General features: G+C 38.7%; 2 protein-coding genes across 2 annotated transcripts in view; one reads left to right on the top strand and one right to left on the bottom strand.

The window, feature by feature from the left end:
• Window positions 1–22753, bottom strand: part of mpzl1l (myelin protein zero-like 1 like) — a 186027-nt gene that overhangs the window by 108630 nt on the left and 54644 nt on the right. The window lies entirely within an intron of this gene.
• Window positions 32–21818, top strand: emsy (EMSY transcriptional repressor, BRCA2 interacting). Its single transcript, XM_083569041.1, is given in 22 exon segments — window positions 32–134; window positions 2489–2556; window positions 3236–3344; window positions 3459–3558; window positions 4261–4335; window positions 4492–4667; window positions 4754–4909; window positions 6212–6468; window positions 8032–8260; window positions 8393–8602; window positions 9080–9106; window positions 9109–9228; window positions 9903–10076; window positions 10324–10460; window positions 10567–10743; window positions 10831–11032; window positions 12921–13085; window positions 13201–13350; window positions 14366–14493; window positions 16592–17155; window positions 18381–18716; window positions 20953–21818. Coding segments are annotated over 20 exon segments (3687 nt in total). The 5' UTR covers window positions 32–134; window positions 2489–2556; window positions 3236–3238; the 3' UTR covers window positions 21151–21818.

Below are 22753 nucleotides of genomic sequence, written 5' to 3'. Positions count from 1 at the left end.
AAATTATGATGCACATTTTTAAGAAAGATAATTTTATTAAGGCGTTCCTGTAGGCACCTATAGCTGCGGCTCTTGTGTTTTGGCGTCGATCAAACATTAAACATGGCGGACTTTGGGGACTGGGTCTAGCAAAGGTTGGTGCTTGGTTTTGTCTATATTTGGTGACACGGTTGCATTTTGCAATTGTAAAATTTTCATATTTGTATATTGATGGATTTTTTCCAAATGTGCTACTTTGGTCTTGTTCTAATGTTAGCTGGTTCGTGCTGATTATGAGCTCTGTCTGTCCCAGCACTCTAACCCAGATAAAGAACTGCGAGGAAATCCTCTTGGTGCTGATGAGGGATATCGTGTGTTTGTTTTTCCCCTATATTTTCTCAAAAAGGAAAAATCGCGCGATCATGGTCACATTGGTGTTTTGTGTCAGTTTGAGTGGGATTGTGCTGTAGAGAATTAACTAGCTGTCTGTCATGTTGGACTGATCTTTAATGATTTAATGGCAGCAGTGTGTCGTGAAAATAATGTTGTATTTGCTCACTGATTACAGCGGATTTAAGCGTGACGTTTCCCCACACTGTACTGTACTGTTAACACGTGTGTTGTTTTTAGTGGTAATTAGATTCTAGAGGGTTTCCAGCTCGCACTTATACTGTTTTCCATCAAGAAGATTTTTATTTTGTAGACATTTCCGCAGGTTATTTGCTAAAAAAAAGGAGACCATTTCTCCGGATTTGTCTTATTTTAGTACAAATCTATTCAGATATACAGACAGATAAATAGTATGTAAATATGTAAATATATGTAGAGCCAATACATATAAAGACTTGGGTGCAGAAGTGTCTAATGGAGTCACTCATAACTGCAAAAAACATTTAAAAGTTCAGATGTGTCTGTTCTTTACTTTGCACTTTTTATTAACAGTGTTCATGGGGAAAATGACCTATTGTATATTCAGAAAGTCGCTAGAAGGCAAATGACAGACGCATTTGCATATTTGTTGAATCGACACGGTCATTTGCATATCAGACCATTACACAGGAAGAAGGAAGATTTCCCGAAGACCCTTTCTATTTTCTAAAATAAAAATAAAAAGTACTGTGTGTGTGTGTGTGTGTGTGTGTGTGTGTGTGTTATTATTTATATATATATATATATATATATATATATATATATATATATATATATATATATATATATATATATATATATAATTATTATACAAGTAGAAAAATAATAAATGATATTAATTTATATATAATAAAGATATCATTTATTTTCTATTTTGTGTGTGTGTATATATATATATATATATATATATATATATATATATATATATATATATATATATGTATACACATATTGTATGTATTGAATATATATGTTTATACTGTACTTTTTATTTGTATTTTCTCTGAATGCAGAGGACAAATGCAGCAGTGTGGACTATAAAAGCGACAAAGAAAATGGCTATAGATGGAGGAATAATGCACACTTATTACTTGTTAACTGTAGCTAAGAAGAGAGTTTCAGTTTCTACAAACGTTTGATAAAGATTGGTGATCATTGATTGGTTGTTAGGAATCAGTAGTTATCAGTGATTGGTTGGTAACTTTGGGTTGGATTTACATGTCCAACTCAGTCAGTCAGTTTATTGTAATGTTTAGCACATTCTCTGTCAATAGATCAAAACAAAACAGTGATGAGAACCGATTGATGGTTTTATTGTCCTCATCATCGTGTCTTCTACATGTTGAAAGCGGAAGAAATTTGTATACAGTATCAAATCTGAAAGAAAAGAAAAAACAGCTTTTTGAATGGGAAGGTATTTAGTGTGACTTCCCATTACCAACTTATAAACTTATTGGGAAGGAACCCTGATTAACCTCATTGCTTATGCTTGTGTTTGTCCGAATATTTCTTGTCAAAATCACTGCTGTGAAAAAGGTCTGTTCTACCAGATTTGCACAAGACATGCTTGAGTATCACATACACATGTTTGAGTTTGATTCATTTTAACTTGCTAATAAGACAAACTTTTTATTACATTATTCGGTTCAAAATGGAATTGATCACAGAATTGTCAGTATGGTGTCAGTAGGGGATTACATGGACAGAGAAAGAAATAAAAGACCACCTAAATAAAAAACCTTAAAGAAAGTGCTATAAGAAACCTGGAATCGTATACCTGAAGATTCCTTCAGAAAACCTCAGAACAGTCTTTTAAAAATAATTCAATATACTGACTTTTGCCCGAAGAAGCCATTTTGTTTTAAAAATCGTGGGTTTTTTTCTGTTTGTATGTTATATAAAGACAGAAAATTTTATATGGATAGTCATTTAAGATTTGCTACAACAAAGCTGGAAAAAATAAATAAATAAAACCATCAGATTTAGCGACAAAGACCTAGAGTGTTGATTTTTGTAATGATAAAAATGTTAAATCGAAACATTTCTAATTATGTAATAAAGTTTTTATTTTTTTTTTAAGGGTCATGTTTTCTAGATCAACATTAATCGAGCGTGCACGTTTCTGACCGTGTTCACACTCCCCCCAAGGTAACAGTTTATTTCTGTAAATGTTTCTATTCTTATAGTAAAAATAAAGTTTAAAAATGATTGTTCATACCTTTTAAATCCAATTATATTAATGTGCAACAACTTAATGATAATATGTGATGAATTGTTTTTATTTATAAAATGCATTGATCAGGCGTAACATTATGACTGGTAAATCATGGCACCTGTTAGTGGGTGGGATTATTATTATTATTATTATTAGGCAGCAAGTACATTTTGTCCTCAAAGTTGATGTGTTGGAAGCAGGAAAAATGGGCAAGCATTTGGATTTGAGTTTTTTAAGGGCCAAATTGTGATGTCTGGGTCAGAGCATCTCCAAAACTGCAGATCATGTGGGATGTTCCCAGTCTGCAGTGGTGTCAAAAGTGGTCCAAGGAAGTAACAGTGGTGAACCAGCGACAGGGTCATGGGCAGCCAAGGCTCATTGATGCACGTGGGGAGCGAAGGCTGGTCCGTGTGGTCCGATCCAACAGACTGGTCCTGTTAATGCTAGACAGGTCAGAACTGTTTTGGCAGCAAAAGGGGGACCAACACAATATGAGGCAGGTGGTTATAATGTTTTGCCTGATCAGTGTAGTTTATAGCTGCAAAATCATTTATTATTAAAACATTTTCTTATCAAAGAAAGACTGTTTTTTTTTCTTTTCTTTTTTAAAAGTGGATGATTCAGCAGGAGAAGCCTCAGCTGCCTGCCACCATGCCGGTGGTGTGGCCTACACTTCTCGACCTCAGCCGTGATGACTGTAAAAGAATCCTGCGAAAGCTTGGTGAGATGATTTTGTTGTGTGTTATCTGACATACTTTGACACTTTGTGAAAGTGTGAAGACCCTCTGAACATAATGTTCATGTGTAACTGTGTTTTTAACTGGTTTGCGTGTAGAGCTGGAGGCATATGCTGGAGTGATCAGTGCACTTCGTGCTCAGGGTGATCTTACCAAGGACAAGAAAGACCTGCTTGGGGAGCTTACCAAAGTATTAAGGTAGATTCTACAGATTTTCTCGATTGTAACATTGTAAGATTTATGCGGGGTTTTTTTTAAGTGCATTAATCAAGGCTGAGAGTTTGCCATGAAAAATAGTTTGCCATGTACACCATCTGGTCATAAAAAAAAGAGTTTGTAGAGATAAAATAATCTCACTGAGAGTAAGAGAGAAAATTGATCTTCCTACCATGGAGTAAATGTAAAGAGAAATTTTACAATGTGCTTTTAGCTAGCATATGCAGACAAAAACGCCATACAGGAGGTAAAATATCACTTTTGTGCCCTTCTGCATGTATGAATATATTAATATGTATAAACCTGGATAATTTACGTAAAAAATTATTCAAAGTCAACATTATGCATAATATTTCTGTGTAAACAAACAGAATTATTTAATTAGGGGTTGTCCAACCTTTTTGTGAGTTAAAACTCCCTAAAGAGATAAAAGAATCAACAGGGTGAAAATATACTATTAAGATTATAAATAATACAAATAATGGAATATCTTGGTATCCCATAATAATAATCTCTGAAACATTTGACATATTTCTTTATTCAACAATATTGAAAAATCATCTGTTTATCATAATCATATGTGTCTTGTAATATCTCATTCTAGATATAATACAAAGTACCGTTTGCTTTTATAAAAGCCGAGTTTTTGTTAATCACTTTTTTTTTCTTTTTTTTATTGACCAGCATTTCAACTGAGCGGCATCGTGCAGAGGTGCGGCGTGCGGTGAATGATGAACGCCTCACTACTATCGCATACCAGTAAGAAAGCCTTGAAACACTGCTAATAAAAGCTTTGTGCCTTAATCCAACTCTACAAGCTTAATCAGAACAGTATCTGGTTTATTTATAGCCTTCAAATTTATTATCTTAAACAAATCTCTTAATATGTTTTTTTTTTTTTTTTTTGGGTAACAGCATGTCTGGGCCGAACAGCTCCTCAGAGTGGTCTATTGAAGGGCGTAGGCTGGTTCCCCTGATGCCCAGGCTGGTACCTCAGACAGCTTTTACAGTGACTGCCAATGCAGTAGCCAGTGCAACAGCACATCAGAACTCTTCTCTGCTTCTGCCGGCAGAGACTGGCAACAAAGAAGGTAAATGAGAACAGTTGAAATATTGTGGGAGCTTGTATGGATTTGCTTATGCAGTGATGTGTGATAGTTGTGGTGTTGTTTTGCAGTGGTAGTGTGCTATTCGTACACCAGCACTACAACCACGCCCCCCAGTGTATCCGCCCCCAGCGGCAGTGCAGCAGCTGCGGTCAAATCACCTCGGCCTACGAGTCCTGCCTCTAACGTGGTAGTGCTGCCCAGCGGTAGCACTGTGTATGTGAAGAGTAAGTACTTCAACGCACAGATTTAAATATCTATCTGTGTGTATGCATATGTAAGAGATGAAATGTAAAGATGATTGTCTGTAAGAGATGGAATGAAAGTAGAAAGAATTAGAGTTGACCTATTTTACCGAAACCAAAAGTTTTTAAAGTACCGTATTTTCCGAACTATAAGCCGCTACTTTTTTCCCAAGCTTTGAACCCCGTGACTTAAACAACGAAGTGGCTAATTTATGGATTTTTCCTGCGTTTTCCCCGGTTTCACAAGCTTCAAGCCAAAAAACATTAGACTAATGAAATTGCCGAACAGGTTCAGGTGAACCAATGAAATTCTTTATATTAAATCAGATGCGCTCCCACTGAATCGGGCCACACCACATCATAAATATGGATGATGTTCCTTTGACGTTTGACCTGCCTCTCACTCGGACTGTCAACAGGAAATGCGAATCATTCGTCATGCTGAAAACAACCGGGCAGGAAAAAACACACTTCACCTGTGTTCTGAGCTGCATGGCATCGGGAGAAAAGCTTCACCGATGGTGATTTTTAAACGCATGACGATGCCAAAAGAAAAACTCTTGTGAAAGAAAGGGGGAAGACAGTGAACAATGACTTTCTTGGTAGGATACTGTTTAGATACAAGCCGTGTAACAGGCACTGTCTGTCGTTAAAGCCTGTGTAAAGTTCATTCGTTTCAATGTAGACTTATAGACAGGTGCGGTTTATTTATGTTCAAAATAAAAATCTTTGTAAAATTCAGTGGGTGTGGCTTATATTTGGGTGGGCTTAATAGTCCGGAAATTACGGTAGATACTGGATTAAAAACAAAAAACAAATAAACATTCCATGTGGAAATGTGCTTGAACTTTCTTAAAAAAAAAATTAAGTACTGAATCATGAAGATGTACTAAATGAAATAAATATGAAAATATTATTAATAAATAAGACATGCATTCAAACCGAAAAAAGTAACACTTCAAATAAATAAAAACAGTTACATTCAGATTGAATAATAAAACATTTAATAAAATAAACAAAAATAGTGTAGTCATTCACCTTTAGAGGCCGCTCTTGTACTGTAAAACGCACCCCGGAAAAACTATAAGTATGGATTTTTGCTGATAGATCCAGCAATCTACTATTGGTGCTGATAAATTAGCAAGAAAGAATGTTTCACATTTAATGGGGACATTTTGACCTAGTTAACATCTAATGAGTATTTATCTCTGTCAGCTGCAAGTTAATAATCAACACATTGACTGTAAAGAAAGAAAACTGTAATTGTCGTTCTCTCTCTTTCAGGCGTAAGTTGCTCTGACGAGGATGAAAAGCCTCGCAAACGTCGACGCACAAACTCCTCAGGTTCTTCACCTGTTCTACTAAAGGAGGTGCCTAAAATGACCCCACCCACCTCAAAAAGCATCACAGTGCCACAGTGCAGCCCAAAGATGAGCAACCTGATGCAGAGCATCGCGAACTCACTGCCGCCCCACATGTCTCCTGTAAAAATCACCTTTACCAAGCCGAGCACACAGGCCACTAACACCACCGCCCAAAAGGTCAGCACACACTCACTGCTTTTCTTCAGTTCTGATAAATCAGTTTTATTGTCATTTCAAACACACACTCTTATAAAAAAGAGCTGCACAACTAGTGATTTGTATTATTTGACCACTAATTAGTAAGCTAGTAGGGGTGTAAATCTACAAAAAATTCACAGTTTGGTACATACCTCGGTTTGTAAGTCATGGTTCGGTTTAATTTCAGTACAGTTGGGGGAAGAAATGCAAAACAAAATTGCTCGTCATTTTCTTTATTAGCGCACTTTATTATTGTTACTATTTGTGAACATCAACAGTTTACATTTTCAAAAACTTTAAATAAAATGCCTGCTTGGTTAAATAATTTATATTAAATAAATTATATTTCATAATATTTTATATCAATAAATCAAATTAATGCAAAAACCCTTTACACTGATTAAATTGAGTAATCTATTAAATTGGCACAATTGATTAAATAACATTAAATAAATAGAAAAATGTAATTAAATGGTTTACGTTTGTTAGACCCCATGTTTTTACATTTAATATTTAACTTTCTAAGGATATGAACTACTTAACTGTTCTACTTATTTCAGCATACTTCAACAATTGTCTTTGTTCCTTCCTTCCATCCTTCATTCACTCCCTCCATATGAGGAATTGTCTCATTATAAGAGAAATTCTTGAATCTGGACATGAAACACACTTCCTGGTTGGTGCTAAAGTTAGCGCAATAGATTCTTTAGCGTTTTTATACATGTGCTAAACAAATCCTATATTCAGTATGTACTGAGTAGCCACAGTGATACTGCGCTAACTTTAGTTTCGCTAACTCTAGTCATTTGAAAACAGATTAGTATAACTAACTAATTAAACACATCAGCCTTCAGCTTGAACAATAGCTGCCATGCATTGCTGTTTAATGAACCTCAGATTGATGTGCTTTTTTGTTATTGTGTTTTGAGCATTTTTGTTCGCTTTCAAACAGTTTACAATTTACAAATCATATTTCCAGCTCCATTTTGTGTTTTTCACTGTTAATGACAAAAACAATTCAGTGGTATAAATGTTTAAAAAAAATAAGTCTGTTTATCATATTACCAGAGGTCTACCCATAGTGGATTTTACCGATAGCTAGGTTCTCCTTGTAGGTCAATGATCAGCCTGTCTTAGATAAAGGATGAAATGTCTGTAGTAGCATCTGTGAGGTGTTTTCAAGCTGTTAATGACTCAGTAGTCTAACTAGCTTGTGCAACTTCAGCCTCGGTAGCATTGTGAAAATGAGTTGTCGAGTCAGTAAGTATGCGTTGCTCTAAATGAGCTGAATTAGAATTATTTTATTTTTCTCACTGTTTTTTTTTTCTCTTTTTTCTCACTCTGATTGGTCATTAGTGGCAACAGTGACAGCTAGCCTGTACAAACCCCTAGTATACATACCCATGAAATATCAAGCCTCTAAAAACACTAAAATTCAAGATCATATAGATGTCAAAACAGAAATGTGCAATTGTAAAAGAGTGAGAAAAAATCTGAATGTTGTTGTTTTGAACTTAAAATTATCTTGTCTTTTCACCTTAGGTCATTATTGTAACAACATCTGCCAGCTCCAGCTTTGTTCCCAACATCCTCTCCAAGTCGCATAACTATGCAGCTGTCTCAAAGCTGGTGTCCAGCTCTGCAGTTACATCGTCTGGTCAGAAGCAGACCATGGTGATTTCAGCTGGCAACACCACTGCCCCTAGCCCTGTCGCCGTGACAACTGTGGTGTCCTCCACTCCTGCAGTGGTCATGTCCACCGTGGCTCAAAGTAAGTAAAATAATTAGGCTGATTTATTTTTTATGTATTTTAATTGTTTATGGTTCACTGAAAAGATTTTCTCTCTCTTTTTCTTTCTCTCTCCCTCTTTCTCTCTCTCTCTCGCTCTCGCTCTCTGTTCAGCAGCATCTACAGCAGGAGTAAAAGTGGCCACAGCGAGAATGCCCTCTCCCAAAGCTCTGGTTGGCTCTCCATCTCAGATCCTCCAGTTCCCAAAGCCACAGCAGTCAGTTTCACCCAAAGGCCTGACTGCGTCTCCTCTTTCCTCCTCACCTCAAACCACCAGTGTAGTGTCTTCATCCAAACCCACCATACAGATCAAACAAGAGTCAGGTCAGAACCCTTACTCTGTCTTTATCTGGATTTCATTTTAGGTTCCAAATCTCAATCCATTAGATTGTCAAAGACCGTGTCCTTGTTATAAGTTGTAGTTTGAATGAGAGAAAACATGAGAGAAAATCTGCAGGCAAAATTATTTGAGAACAGACTATCATGTTTTCTTCCCCAAAAAAGATTTGCAGTAACATTTGGTGAGCAGAATTGCAGAGACATGGTGGAAATACATTGATTTTTATTTTCTTAATGTATGTGTAAGATGTTCTATTCCTGAACAGTATGTATTAGCACTAATATTATTTATTATTAGTAGAAATTAGTATAATATTTAATTGGAGTCCTTTTTGAAACCATCTGGATCTGTTCTATCCCTTGTTCTATGATATGGTGCCTAGTGCTTTTAAGACGTTTGAATAATTTCCTTTTATTAAAATAGCTAGATGGAAAAAAGGTACAACGTTTTTGTGTGTGTAGGTGTAAAGATCATCACCCAGCAGATGCAGCTAGTAAGATTTTGCCGAAGCCCACGAGTGCTGCAATGCCGAGTAGCAGCTCTGGTCCCATCATGGTGGTGAGCAGCAATGGAGCCATCATGACCACAAAACTGGTCTCCACTCCTACTGGTACCTCTTAAACATTAACCCCAAATTAAAAAAGTGCTTAGGTTCTGGTTAAACGACTGTAAATAAACAGTGTAATACACAGTGTTGATCTCTCTCTCTCTCTCTCTCTCTCTCTCTCTCTCTCTCTCTCTCTCTCCCCCTCTCTCTCTCTCTCTCTCCCCCCCCCTCTCTCTCTCTCTCTCTCTCTCTCTCTCTCTCTCCCTCTCTCTCTCCTCTCCCCCCCCCCCCCCTCTCTCTCTCTCTCTCTCCCCCCCCCCCCCCCCTCTCTCTCTCTCTCTCTCTCTCTCTCTCTCTCTCTCTCTCTCTCTCTCTCTCTCTCTCTCTATATATATATATATATATATATATATATATATATATATATATATATATATATATATATATATATATATATATATAAATATATATATATATATAGTGAGAATGCAGTGAGAATTCCATCTGTTTTTATGGGAATTTTAAGTTTGGACATAACCTGAAAGGAAATGCCTTTTTAAAAAAAAAAAATAAATAAAGGCTTACTGCATAGCTAAAGTGGAACATGTGTATTAAACCTAATGTTAGCTAATGTGCATATAAACTGATGTTTTCCTTTGCTGAGTTTCTGGAAAGAATTATAAAATGTGCACAACATGTAAAAGTAAACATATAGAGTGCGTATCATGTGTGTGCAGGAACCCAGACTACGTACACACGGCCCTCTGTAGCTCCATCCATCGGAGCTCGGATGGCAACGTCACCCGCTGGGACTACATACGTCAAAACCACCAGTGGCAGCATTATAACAGTGGTCCCCAAGTCTCTTGCAACACTGGGAGGAAAGATCATCAGCTCCAACATAGTGTCCGGTAATTTGATGAGCGAACAGAAGCACAGGGTTTGAATTTATGTTGAATTTAAGCCTTAGTGCACTGAGCGCATAGTTATTGCGAGAGTTATCATCCTTGTTTAGTTGTCTGACATAATAATGTGAAAAATATGTTACATGAGGGCTAGTTTGTGCATTGTGTGTGAGGAAAGGCAGAAATCTGAAAAATTTAAACAGTTGTCTCCATAGTGCATGATATGACTTCCTTTCTGTACTCTTAATGACAGGCACCACAACCAAGATCACCACCATTCCCATGACCTCCAAACCCAATGTCATCGTGGTGCAAAAAACCACTGGCAAAGGAACCACCATCCAGGGCTTACCGGGGAAGAATGTGGTCACCACATTGTTAAACGCAGGGGTAGGATCATTATTATAATATTTTAACTCAGTTTTTTTTTTTTTTTTTTTTTAAATCGTTTTTTTTAAGAGTTAAAGACAAATAAGTGTTTGTGCATGTTCCCCAGGGGGAGAAAGCTCTGCAGGCTGTGCCGGGAGCAAAGCCTGCCATCATCACAGCATCTCGGCCCATCACGAAGATGATTGTAACGCAGCCGAAGAGTCTGGGCTCAGCTGTGCAGCCAACTACCACCACCAAGCTCATCCCAACCAAGATTGTCTACGGGCAGCAGGGCAAGACACAGGTCTGCTGTAGCGTTATCTATTCGATCTTTTTGGAAAATGCTTGATTTATTGCACACAAACTAAATATCACCTCGAATTCCTTGCAGGTGCTGATAAAGCCAAAGCCAATGGCGTTCCAGGCGACGGTAGTGAGCGAGCAGGCAAGGCAGCTGGTGAGCGAGACGCTGCAGCAGGTGAACCGAGTTCCTGAAGCAGCCGTAATACCAAGTTCTAGTCAGGAGGGGGCGCTCAAGGATGAGTCTTCATCCTACTTGGAGAGCAGTCCAACTTCTTCAGACAATACTCATGGTGAGAGATTGCAGTGAGCAAGCCGCATTCTTTTGCCTTTAGTTATTATAAAACTCCATAGTATATATTTAAACAAAGTCCTTTTCTTTCTTTCAAAACAGCAGCTTGTGTATTAGTCCTGCAAATAATTAAAGGAATATAGTAACACGTATAGTGTTGTTCTGCGTAGAATAATTAAGAATAACACATTCACTAATTCAGTGTGATCAAACATAGTGCACATGACATTAGTAAAAGATAATATACAATATACATAATATACATACACACACACACACACACACACACACACACAGATGGTCCTCAAGTTAGGGTTCGACATGGAAGATTTTTCGCTCTTACGACGACAAGAGCGATACGACAAAATTGTAAAAATATTAAAAATTTTGAGCAGCAGTGTACGATGTTGGACGCACAGCTGGGATGAGCGTATCTCTCACCCTGTGAGATGCCCCACTCTCGCTAGCGGTCGATGGAGTAAAGTTGTCTCAGTGTGTATTTTTTTATTGTTTCAAACTGTTTGTAACAGCAATTTTAATGATAAAAGCATGTCTTCCAAGGGCCAAGTATGTCTCCTGCCATCAGTTTAGATCAGAAAATAACAATTATATATCAGCATGAAGCAGGAAACACTGTCACAGTCATAGTACCATCTTCGACTCGGGTCGTTATAATGTTTCTCCATTGTAGGTAGAGGACTACCTGTATATGTATATATAGCACAGACTTGGATGTCTTTGGATTCGTTAGCATTACAATTTTCATTCAGTTACTAGAAACTAGGAGACCTAAACCTGTTCCAGCATGACACAAAGCCAGCTCCATAAAGATATGGTCTACATTGATTTAAATGAAAGAGCTTAAGTGGCCTTCTATAGAGCACTGACCCCAACCCTGATGTACACCACTGAGATGAATCGGAATGCTGACTGCAACCCAGGCCTCCTCACATCCCTCCTACATCAGTACCTGACTTTACTAATGCCCTTGTGTCTAAATGAGCACACATCTTAACAAGCACACCTTAAAATCTAGTGGAACATCTTCCCAGAAGAGTGGAGGTTATTAGAATAGCAGATGTGGACTAAATATGAAATGGGATGTTCACACAGCACATTATGGTTCACAACATTTTGCCTATATAGTGAATATGGCCAGACATTTAGCACATTCATGATTCCACAAGAGTCCCTGAACCACTAACCACAAGTTGGGCCTAAAGCCTGAATGATACACCACAAGATTTAACACTGGTTAACACTTGGGTTTTCTTGTTTCCACTCCCCTTTTGATTCCAAACTTGCTCGTTTTGTACACAAGCAAAAAGCTTGTTTTGTGGTTTGAATGACACTTGGTATCATTCAGTCTATGCATGAGCTTTCTGAGATGTTCACAGAAAGTGCTTCTTTTCAGTGTTTAAATAGCCTATGGTTATGAAAATTGATTTTATCAAGCGTTTTTTTTTTTTTAAAACAGCAAAAGTTTGCAAGTCAAAACCTGTGACAAAATGCTTCCTCTTCAAGTTGACGATGGGACAGTTTGTTCACAAGTCCAATTCTAGGCAAATTTCCAACTGGTAAATACAATAATAATGCTTAATAAATAACTGCTTGTGTATTACTGGATGTGTGCAGATCATCAACTGTCTGTTACTGTAGTGTTCATTGGGTTTTCTGTGGGAAATCCCATGGATTATAATAGATGATATGAGAGATTTCCATGTGTGCAACTTTTTTGGACTATAAAGAGGACATGGTTATACAACAAACCAAGTTTATTATAACAGATTTGAAAGTGTGAAAATAGTATTGATACTTTAAATTAACCTGTAGATTTTAAAGAAAAAAAACCTTTTTTTACTAAGCTTGGCTTTTCCACATTTCTGCAGACACCCAGTCGGTCGTCCATGTCATCAGCTCCAGGGGCCAGGACTGGACAGAACAAGAAGTCTCAGTGGAAGCGAGTCCCACTATCATTTATCAGGACATAAGTGGAGAAGCTCAGTCTGCTACGTCTACCATTAAGGCCCTGCTGGAACTTCAGCAGACCACAGGTGCACATGGATATGGGTGAAGGCAACTTCACCTGTTACCCTTCTTTAAGTAACTGATTACTTTATCTGCTGCTGAAATGAACATGCAGCTGTGTTTTGCTCTTTTTTATCTCAGCGAAGGAAAAGGCAGAGGCCAAGCCTCGGCAACACACCATTGATTTGAGCCAGATGGCCGTGCCAATACAGATGCCCACAGAGAGAAGGCAGTCGCCTGAACCCTCAGGACAGGCTGCAGGCGAGCCTGAGACCCAAGCAGATGCCACAGGTATAAAAAAATAAATAAAATGCCCTGTTTACTAATAGGCTCATTTGCAAATCATGAGTGTTTATTCTTTTTTTTTGTTCAAGTATGGACTTTAGACTATGGTAAAAAAAAAAAAAAAAATACAAAAATGCAAATAAAAAAGCAAAAACTAAGAGCATTTCATTTATACAAAATATAATAAACCAAGTGATTGGCTTTTTTGTAAACAATTAAATAAATAAATAAATAATTGTGTGTGTGTATATATATATATATATATATATATATATATATATATATATATATATATATATATATATATATATATTCATTCAGTGAGGAAAATAAGTATTTAAACACCCTGCTATTTTGCAAGTTCTCCCACTTAGAAATCATGAAGGGGTCTGAAATTGTCATCGTAGGTGCATGTCCACTGTGAGAGACATAATCTAAAAAAAAAAAAAAATCCAGAAATCACAATATATGATTTTTAAACTATTTATTTGTATGATACAGCTGCAAATAAGTATTTGAACACCTGTCTATCAGCTAGAATTCTGACCCTCAAAGACCTGTTAGTCTGCCTTTAAAATGTCCACCTCCACTACATTTATTATCCTAAATTAGATGCACCTGTTTGAGGTCGTTAGCTGCATAAAGACACCTGTCCACCCCATACAATTAGTAAGAATCCAACTACTAACATGGCCAAGACCAAAGAGCTGTCCAAAGACACTAGAGACAAAATTGTACACCTTCACAAGGCTGGAAAGGGCTACGGGGAAATTGCCAAGCAGCTTGGTGAAAAAAGAAAGCCTCTTAAAATCGCACATTGCGCCAAATAAATTTTTCAAATGTTTCAGAATCCAAATGCTTAAGTGATTTCAAGGCATGTAGTTATTGTTTGAGGAATCTCTCAACATCTTGGTTCATTTTGAAACTGTTTAAGAAAAGCTGTTTTGAAATTGGGATTCCTTGATATTATGTTTGTGTATGAGTTTGCTAAATAAGAAAAGTTTTATGTTTATTTGTTCAGGTAAAGCAGGGAAGGTTGCAGCAGGAGGTGAAGTGTCTACATCCTGCAGTCAGTCATCAGCTCTGTCTTCTACAGTGAAAAGCTCCAGCACTGCTCCATCCACCAGCACCAGCTCAATCACTGTACAGGTATTACACTAAAACTGTAAAGTGTCTGATTCTAAACTGATGTCCTTTAAATTTTGATCCTAACCGAAACACAAATGAACACATTCTCTTCAGATAGATCGTATCTTTAGAAATCAAGAGAACATAGGAAGGATATTCATCTTTGATTCACTGGACTGTTATTACTCAGAATGAAAAAAAAACTATTCCCAGTCACAATCACTTTTGCTTATGTAGCTAAAACAGCTAAAAGTGGAGGTAAAGTAGGTAAGCTCTCATGTATCTAACGGTTTCCTGTTTTTTACCACCGTTTCTGCTTGTATTTTTAAGTAAAATTATTACTCAGTGAAATGTGAGCTGATAATAAAACTGCTGAAACAGTGGGTACAGTAGAAAACAAAAGAAATCCAAAAATAAATTCTGTTGATGTCTTTAAATAGATAAAATGGCTAAAATAGCTGTTATTTTGTCCACTACAGTACCAAGTTTGTGACAGGTTATAGTGTGTAGCATGTGTGGCTACGATTCCCTACTTCAACCCAATGCAATTCCATCTAATCTGTGGCTAATTGGAGCCATCTTCACCATACAGCAAGACAATGACCCGAAGCATCTGGCTCTGTAAGCATTATTTAGAGACCAAATAGTCAGATAGAATGTTATCTATATTGGAATGGCCTGTCTAGTCACTGCAACTAAATTCTTTTGAACCACTTTGGGATGAACTGGATGGCAAGGTCAGAAAGGAATACGGAGAACACCGTTGGCACGTTTTACTAGAGGCATAGCAAAGTATTTCAGCTGAACAAACCAACTGTCTGGATGCCAAGAGTGTGTAAATCTTTTATTTATATATATATATATATATATATATGTGTGTGTGTGTGAGAGAAAGAGAGAGAGAGAGAGAGAGAGAGTACCGTATTTTTCGGACTATAAGCCACTACTTTTTTCCCACGTTTTGAACCCCGCGGCCTAAACAATGAAGCGGCTTATTATATTATTTATTATTTATAAATTATTTATTTTTCCTGGGTTTTTCCCGGTTTCACAAACTTCAAGCCAAAAAACTGAACCCCATAACATTACACCAATTAAATTTCGGAACGAAAACGAAAAAACGCACCTCTCCTTTGTTCTGAGCTGCACGGCTTTGGGAGAAAAAAAGTTTTTTTTAAACGCACGACGATGCCAAAAGATAAACTCCCGAGAGAAATAGTTGTAAAAGGAAGGAGGAAGACAGCGAACAATGACTTTCTTGGTAGGCTACGGTTTAGATACAAGGCGTTGTAACGCGTTGAGTCTGGATCATGGGATAGCTCGCTAACTGCATTTGCAACAGAAATCATATACAGGTAGTCGTCGACTTAAGACCACGATTGGGACCGACAGACCGGTCGTAATACGATTTGGTCGTAAGTAGAGTAGGCTATATGTACAGTACTGTGAAATGATGCCGGAAGCTGGTATGACTGTCGGACGCCACGGCTAGCGATTTTGGTCGTAAAGTCGAATGGTTGTAAGTTGCATAGGTCGTAAGTCGATGACTACCTGTAAGCACAGACAGGTTTCCAAAACTCTTGCTTTTTTTTATTATTCTTGGCAACAGCGTTACGGGTTAGTCAAAGAAACTTAGAAATGAGCATCAGAAAATAATAAGGACATATTCCTCGTCTTGAACACACGCAGTAATAGCGGAAAAATGCAGTGCCAGGCTATTCCCAAAATACCGCTATGCTTCTAAAGGAAGCGCAACATATTTCACCCGTTACACCGTGTGTAACGTGTCTTTCGTTAAAGCCTGTGTAAAGTACATTAGTGTAGACACCTGTGGCTTATAGACAGGTGCGGCTTATTTATGTTCAAAATTAAAATATTTGTAAAATTCAGTGGGTGCGGCTTATATATGGGTGCGCTTTATAGTCCGGAAATTACGGTACACATTTCTGCCTGCATTTAATTAATAAATGGTTTAAAAGCAACCAGTATGAATGTGCAAGCAGATGTGACTACAGAATGCCATTCAGTTTTAATGGCATCTAAAGGAAAGAAACCCAGCCTTTGAGACTGTGAAGGCTTTGTTAATAAGATACTATGGTTCTGTGTGTGTTTGTTGCAGGCAGCTCCTGGCAAGCCCATGGAGGAGCAGGCCATAGTGGAGGAGGGAGAATTAGAATGTGACACATTGGACCCTCAAACTGGACTGTTTTACCGATCAGTAAATCCGTCGACCCAGACTACCCCTCCTCCTCCCCCTCCTCCTCCTCCTCCTCCTCCTACTACTACTACTACCCCTCTGCCTCCCCCTCTCCAGCAGCACCGCACCTCCCCACACACTCTTAGCAAGCCTGTGGTGCTGTCCATATCCACACCCACAAAGTCTACTCTCAGCCAGACTGAGGTCACCAAAATCATCCCCAGTGCCAGGCCTCCAGCGCCTTCAGTGACTGTACGGGTGGAAAAACCCACCATCTCACCTGTTACCTCTCTTTCTGCTCCCTCTGGATCTGGAGCCCAACACACTCCCCCCACTAAACCAATTCACACTCCACAGCTGCCCCGACTACAGCAGGCACCGACCTCACACAACCGACCCAACACACACACGCAGCTCTCCCAGCCTCCACCACTGCAGGCCCACCATCCTGTGACCTCTGATAAAGCTGCTAGCAGCAGCAGCCAGGTTGGAATGCACACATATACATACACAAAATATGGAATGAAAGAAATCACACTAACCAATTTACTGGTATCGCACTGGAAAAAAGATAGACAGGCAATTGTTCACCAAGCAGAGCTTTCTTTATTCACTTTTGTTTGCACTTCCGCGACTTTCTTTCCAGTATTTACACCATGGCTCACCCACACACACGCGGTTTGGGGCGCCTTTCCTTCTCGACATTCACTGGCAGTCCCTCCCGGATCGGCACACACTACTTCCCATTTTATTTAAGGGTCTTCATTCGGCGACCCTTCTGCTCATCTCTCTGTTTGGTGTCTCTCTCTCGGCGGTTGGCGTCTGTCTCCTCGTTATTGGCGTCGCCGGACTGAAACAGAGCGCACTGATTAGTCTCATTAGCTGCAGGTGTTTCTTACCGCTTGTTTTGTCCGGCCCCACCCACCACTCGTGCACCGCTGGTATATACCCCCAACGCCCGACTCTGGCCAGGGAATTGTTCGGCGGCATGAGAGACAAAAGGTGGTGGAGAGTGCTCCCAGACTTCAAGGAGCGGGTGGGCGGGCATGCGGGTGGGGAAGGAGAAAGGGAAAAGAGAGAGCAAGAGAGAGAATCTGCCTGTCCCTGAACAAATTTATTAGTACCGCCCTGGAAGAACGATAGACAGGGAAAAGTTCACCAAGCAGAGCTTTCTTTATTTTCTTTCGTTTTCACCCTGGTGGATTCCTTTTCAGTACTTACACCAGGGTCTTACCCAGACACTCCCTGTTCGTGACGCCTTTCGTTCTCGACGTTCGCCGGCAGTCACCGGCACTCCTTCGGCGTCCTCCCGTCTCACTCGCGGATCGCTGCGTTTTCTCTCTTTGGCGCCCGCCCGAGTTTCCTTGCGGACCGGCACGCCTTTTACTGCGTCCACCTGAGTTCACTCGCTGGCCGACACGTCTTTCACTGCCGCCCGATTTGTCCCCGTTCGGTGACCCTTCCGCTCGTCTCTCTGCTTGGTGTCTCTCTTTCTCTCTCGGTGGTTGGTGTCTCTCTCCTCTTTATTACCGTCAGCAGACTGAAACAGAGCGCACTAATTAGGCTAATCAGGTATTTCTTACCGCTCGTTTTATCGGCCTTCGCCCTCCACTCGCGCACTGCTGGTACACACACAAACTTAACCGAAAGGTGATTTGACTGAACAATTGCTTGCTGGATGTTAATTTTTATAAATTTTTTTATGTGACAGGTGCAGCAACCAATCATAACACAAGGGGCAGCGGTCACCAAAATCACATTTGGGGCTCCCCCTGTGTCTAGCAGCAGCGGTGAGGCTGCGGTAAAGCTGCAGGCCGAGTCCAGCTCGGAGAAGCCCAGCGTCTCTGATATCCTGAAGATCTCCATGATGGAGGCGGAGATCGAGCCAGGCACAGAGGCCGTGGTGGTGGACTCATCCAGTGACTGCAGCACCTTTACCAAAGCCGCTTCAACTTCGCCACTCATCAGCAGCTCAAAACACACACACTCACATACACACGCCACCTTTGGACGCATCCAGAAGAGCAAGGACCTGAATGTTATACAGGTAAGCAACCACTTGCTTCTCTGTGTGAGTTTTAGTTTTAATCTTCCTTAGCACTCATTTGGTAATTATAGCATATACTGAGGATTTCAGTTTAAATTTCTGCCATGTGAAAGGAAGGGTAATGTAGACATAATGAAATAGCATACTTATTTACTGCTTATTACGGTACATTAGTCTAGATCAGGGGTGCACACACTGTTTCAGCATCCAAGCTACTTTTAAAATGACAGTCAAAATGATCTACCTACTATAAAAATGCAGAAATAACTATTTTTTTATGTCATGCGATCTACCCACACTACCTTTGCGACCGGTAGATCGCGAACGACATATTGGGCACCCCTGGTCAAGGGGTCAACCTGTAGTGAATTTTACTACCAATAGCTAAGTTGAATCGTACTTGCTGATAACTGAGTAAAATGGATACAAACACTCCATGTAAAAGTACTAAACTTTATAACAAAAATTTTAAAAAGTACTGAATCATGAATATGTGCTAAATAAAATAAATATAATTTATTACATTTAAATATAATTATGTAATTAGTAAATTATAAATTAGAATTAGTTTACCGCTTTCAATGCAGTATGCACTCTCCGTGCAGCATGCAGCCTCGCATGTAAAAACAAACAGAACGTGACACCGGTGACTAGCCTCTAGAAGCTGCTCTCGTAATGACAATGGACCGGAAGGTGGATAAACTAGCTGTATTGATTTCTGCAAATACTTCCAGCAATCATCAATCTGTGCCGATTAATCGGCAAAACCGATTAATTGGTCGACCTCTACAATCATCTATTGCCTGGGATCCATTCTCTTTGATTAAGATCTATTTGTAAGCAAAAGTACTCCTATACAAAAGACTAAAGACTATTGCATGGTGTTATGTCAAAAACTGACAGTATTACAATTAGTAGATCAGAATGGTGCACTAAATGTAACTATAGTGCACTGTATTGATGGTGAAGTGTCCTGTGTCCATGTTTGGTAGTCTATTGTTTTAAATGTTGAATTAGATAATGGCAAAAAATTTGATTATGATTCTCCTTTGTTCATTTTTGTAAAAAAAAAACAACAAAAAAAAAACCATTAAAACTAAAATTCTAAATGGAGACATACCCTTTCAGAAAATAGAGTATACACAATGCAGGTTTTAATTTTTTTTTCCCAAATGTAAATCTTTACAAGATTAAATAAGGCCTTTCACTCTGCGCAAATTAATTTAACTGACATTTTTCATGCAATGAGCTACAGGAGCTCGCTGGATATAGCTTTCTTATCCGGCACCTACAACATTCACAGTCATGTTTATGATATCTTCATAACCTTTTCCCCAAAATAAAATGAGTCATTTTGTGGTTTAATCTGCTCAACGATGAGTAAAAGGAAGTGTGCCATCTTTTGATTGCTCTTGCAGGTTGATAATGTTCCAGTTTTTTTGTACAATTGCTTAAATACAGGTAGGTTCTGTTCCACTGAATTCTCAAAATACCTCATTTCCTAGTGTGATGACGAGAGCTGCGTTCTGACAAATGTACAGAACTTCTCATTTCATTTAATCGAGATATACACTTTCTATAAATGTTTGTAATCTAGGTATCCTTTTTGGCCGAACACCTCATAATATGTTCTTTATAAACTTCACTTTTTATAAGCTCTGATCGGCTTCAACCTTCATAGCCTTTAAACTGTCAGGAAAGGTTATTGTTCTTCCTTAAACAGACTTCAACGCGTTCAAAATGTGGACGATTAAGCTCTCTGTCATACCAAACACCCAGCACTCATTTCTGTGTTACTGCAAAAGATACGTGTTACCTGTTCTACAGCAGATCAAACTCTTACTTTGCACTTACAAAGCATGCCATGGCCTTGCCCCCGTCTGTCTGAGCTCCTACACCTCTGCTCTCACACTCTAATGGTAATACCTGACATTATTAGGGGAGATGATCTTGTAGTGCTATTTTCCCCACTGAGGATGAACTTCTTTTCTTTTCTTTTTCCCCCTATTTTGGACTTTCTCCTTTATTAAAAATTTACTATTACTTTGATTATTTTAATAATAATAAGTAATAAATTATAACCAAAGAATTGCTTTTCTATCTATTATATATTGTTGCCAATATATGTGGTCATAAATAAGCCATAATTACTATTATAACATTATTAGTTATTAGTTCACCCCTCTATATTCCTCTATACACATTATACAACTCTCTTTCTCACTCTCTCCTCTAGGTGATACCGCAGTACTCCATCATGCCTGACTCGAGTCAATCAAATGTCGTGGTGGAGCCAAGCGGCTTCCTGGAGATCACTGACTACACCAGCCAGCGCCTGGATGATGAGGCCGCAATGGACCAGGAAGTGGACAGCAGTAATGATGAGGGTGCAGCCCCCAGCCCAATGGAGACCTGCGCTGATCAGTCACAATGAGCAAAGGCTTGTTTGAAAGATGCCAGCATTCACATTCATGCTATTAACTCATGGCTTGACTGGTGGCTTTCTGTGACATTTCCTGAAGGAGATTTTTTGAAGAACGATTCCTAACTAGAACTCTTCTCCATCGTACAGTTTTCAGAAAAGAGTTTTCACAATTATTTCTTCTCAACACTTTTTTTTTATTTTAATAGGACAGTATTCAGCCATGTTGTGGCATTACTGTTTCCAGAAGTTTAAAAAGTTTTCGTTTTGTTTACTTAATATCCTGCATTATTTTACCAGGCTGAGCAAGACAGAAAGAGCAGAAGTGTTTATTCTTGTCATTTCGTGTATGCGTGCTGGATATGATACTGTAGATTTACAGAGCATGAGCTCTTGGTTTATGTTGAATTGTCAACACTAGAAATTTGAATTGTTTCATGCCGTTTATTTTTTTCTAAAAGGCGTGCGTGCACTGTGCCGCTGAGTGTAAATATTGTTACAGTTCTCACACAAGCAGTGTGAAGATTCTTATTTTCATGATGCACTTGTAAATTGACATTTTTTTTCTCCAGGTCCCTAAAGCAAAAACCTTTCCCTATTCACTTAATCATGCTTTGTCTTTTAATGTAAAATTGATCATTTTAATAGAGTAAACTTTCATTCATGGTTTCTCACCAAAACCTGTACTGTGGTCTTATCTTATCAGTAGCATGTGCTTGACTTTCTCTAGTTAAGGGGACAGATTAGGAAGTCCTGTTAGACATGCATTTAAATCTGGAAAGTACCAATTTCCTTGTTAATCAGCTGATTGCATTGTGTTGTTTAATCACAGGGCTGGGTTGGAGGTGTGTGAGGTAAAGTTTAGGTAGGTGAGTGTAGAGCTGCTTTGAGACAATGTTCATTGTTAAAAGCGCTATACAAATAAAAATGAATTGAATTGAATTGAATATTAGGTTTTATCAGGTAAAAAAAAAAAAAAGTAGTAGGATGGGCTTCTGGGTGGATTCCAGCGGCTGTAATGGTTATAGGTGTTTGGGAAGCTTTCAAAGTTTACATGCATTATTTATGGACCTGTTTGATGAAGAGGCGGCAGCTGGCCTTTGTGGAAATTCAGAGCGCGTCACTAAAAGCCCCTTTCAGACCCTTATTTGCTTTCCCACTGCATGTCACTTTCTGTTTCTACGTTGCTCCATTGCCCTTGGTGGCATAATTTCCATTCATTTCCATGTTTCGTGCAGGGGTTGGGACTTTCCGAGCCTGTTTTCCTGAAATCCATCGGGAGCCACAGTGTCCACCTTTGGCTACAATTATAGTGTCGTCATAACAATCCGTTTTGACAGTTTCATTTTTCTATCCTTTTCCAAAACCACCAGCATTTTTTGTCAGATTATGTTCTTCTAATGTTGCATGTAGACACCCTGCTATTAGAAACATTGTGAACATTTTTTTTCTTGTTCAAGTTTCCAGTTTGTCTTCTTTCTTTGTGTTCTATAATCTGACACCATATATAATCTGACATGTGCTCATGTTTGTGTATTTATCAAAAACAAGTATTTAAAAAAAAAACCTAAATGTTTATATTTATGGGAAAGAGGCCAGCAGCTTCAGCTATTTC

This window comes from Silurus aristotelis (assembly GCF_946808225.1).
Source record: "Silurus aristotelis genome assembly, chromosome: 18".
In the NCBI taxonomy this organism is placed as follows: domain Eukaryota; kingdom Metazoa; phylum Chordata; class Actinopteri; order Siluriformes; family Siluridae; genus Silurus; species Silurus aristotelis.
The sequence above is the reverse complement of the archived record's forward strand: the minus strand, read 5'-3'. Positions and strand labels throughout refer to the sequence as shown.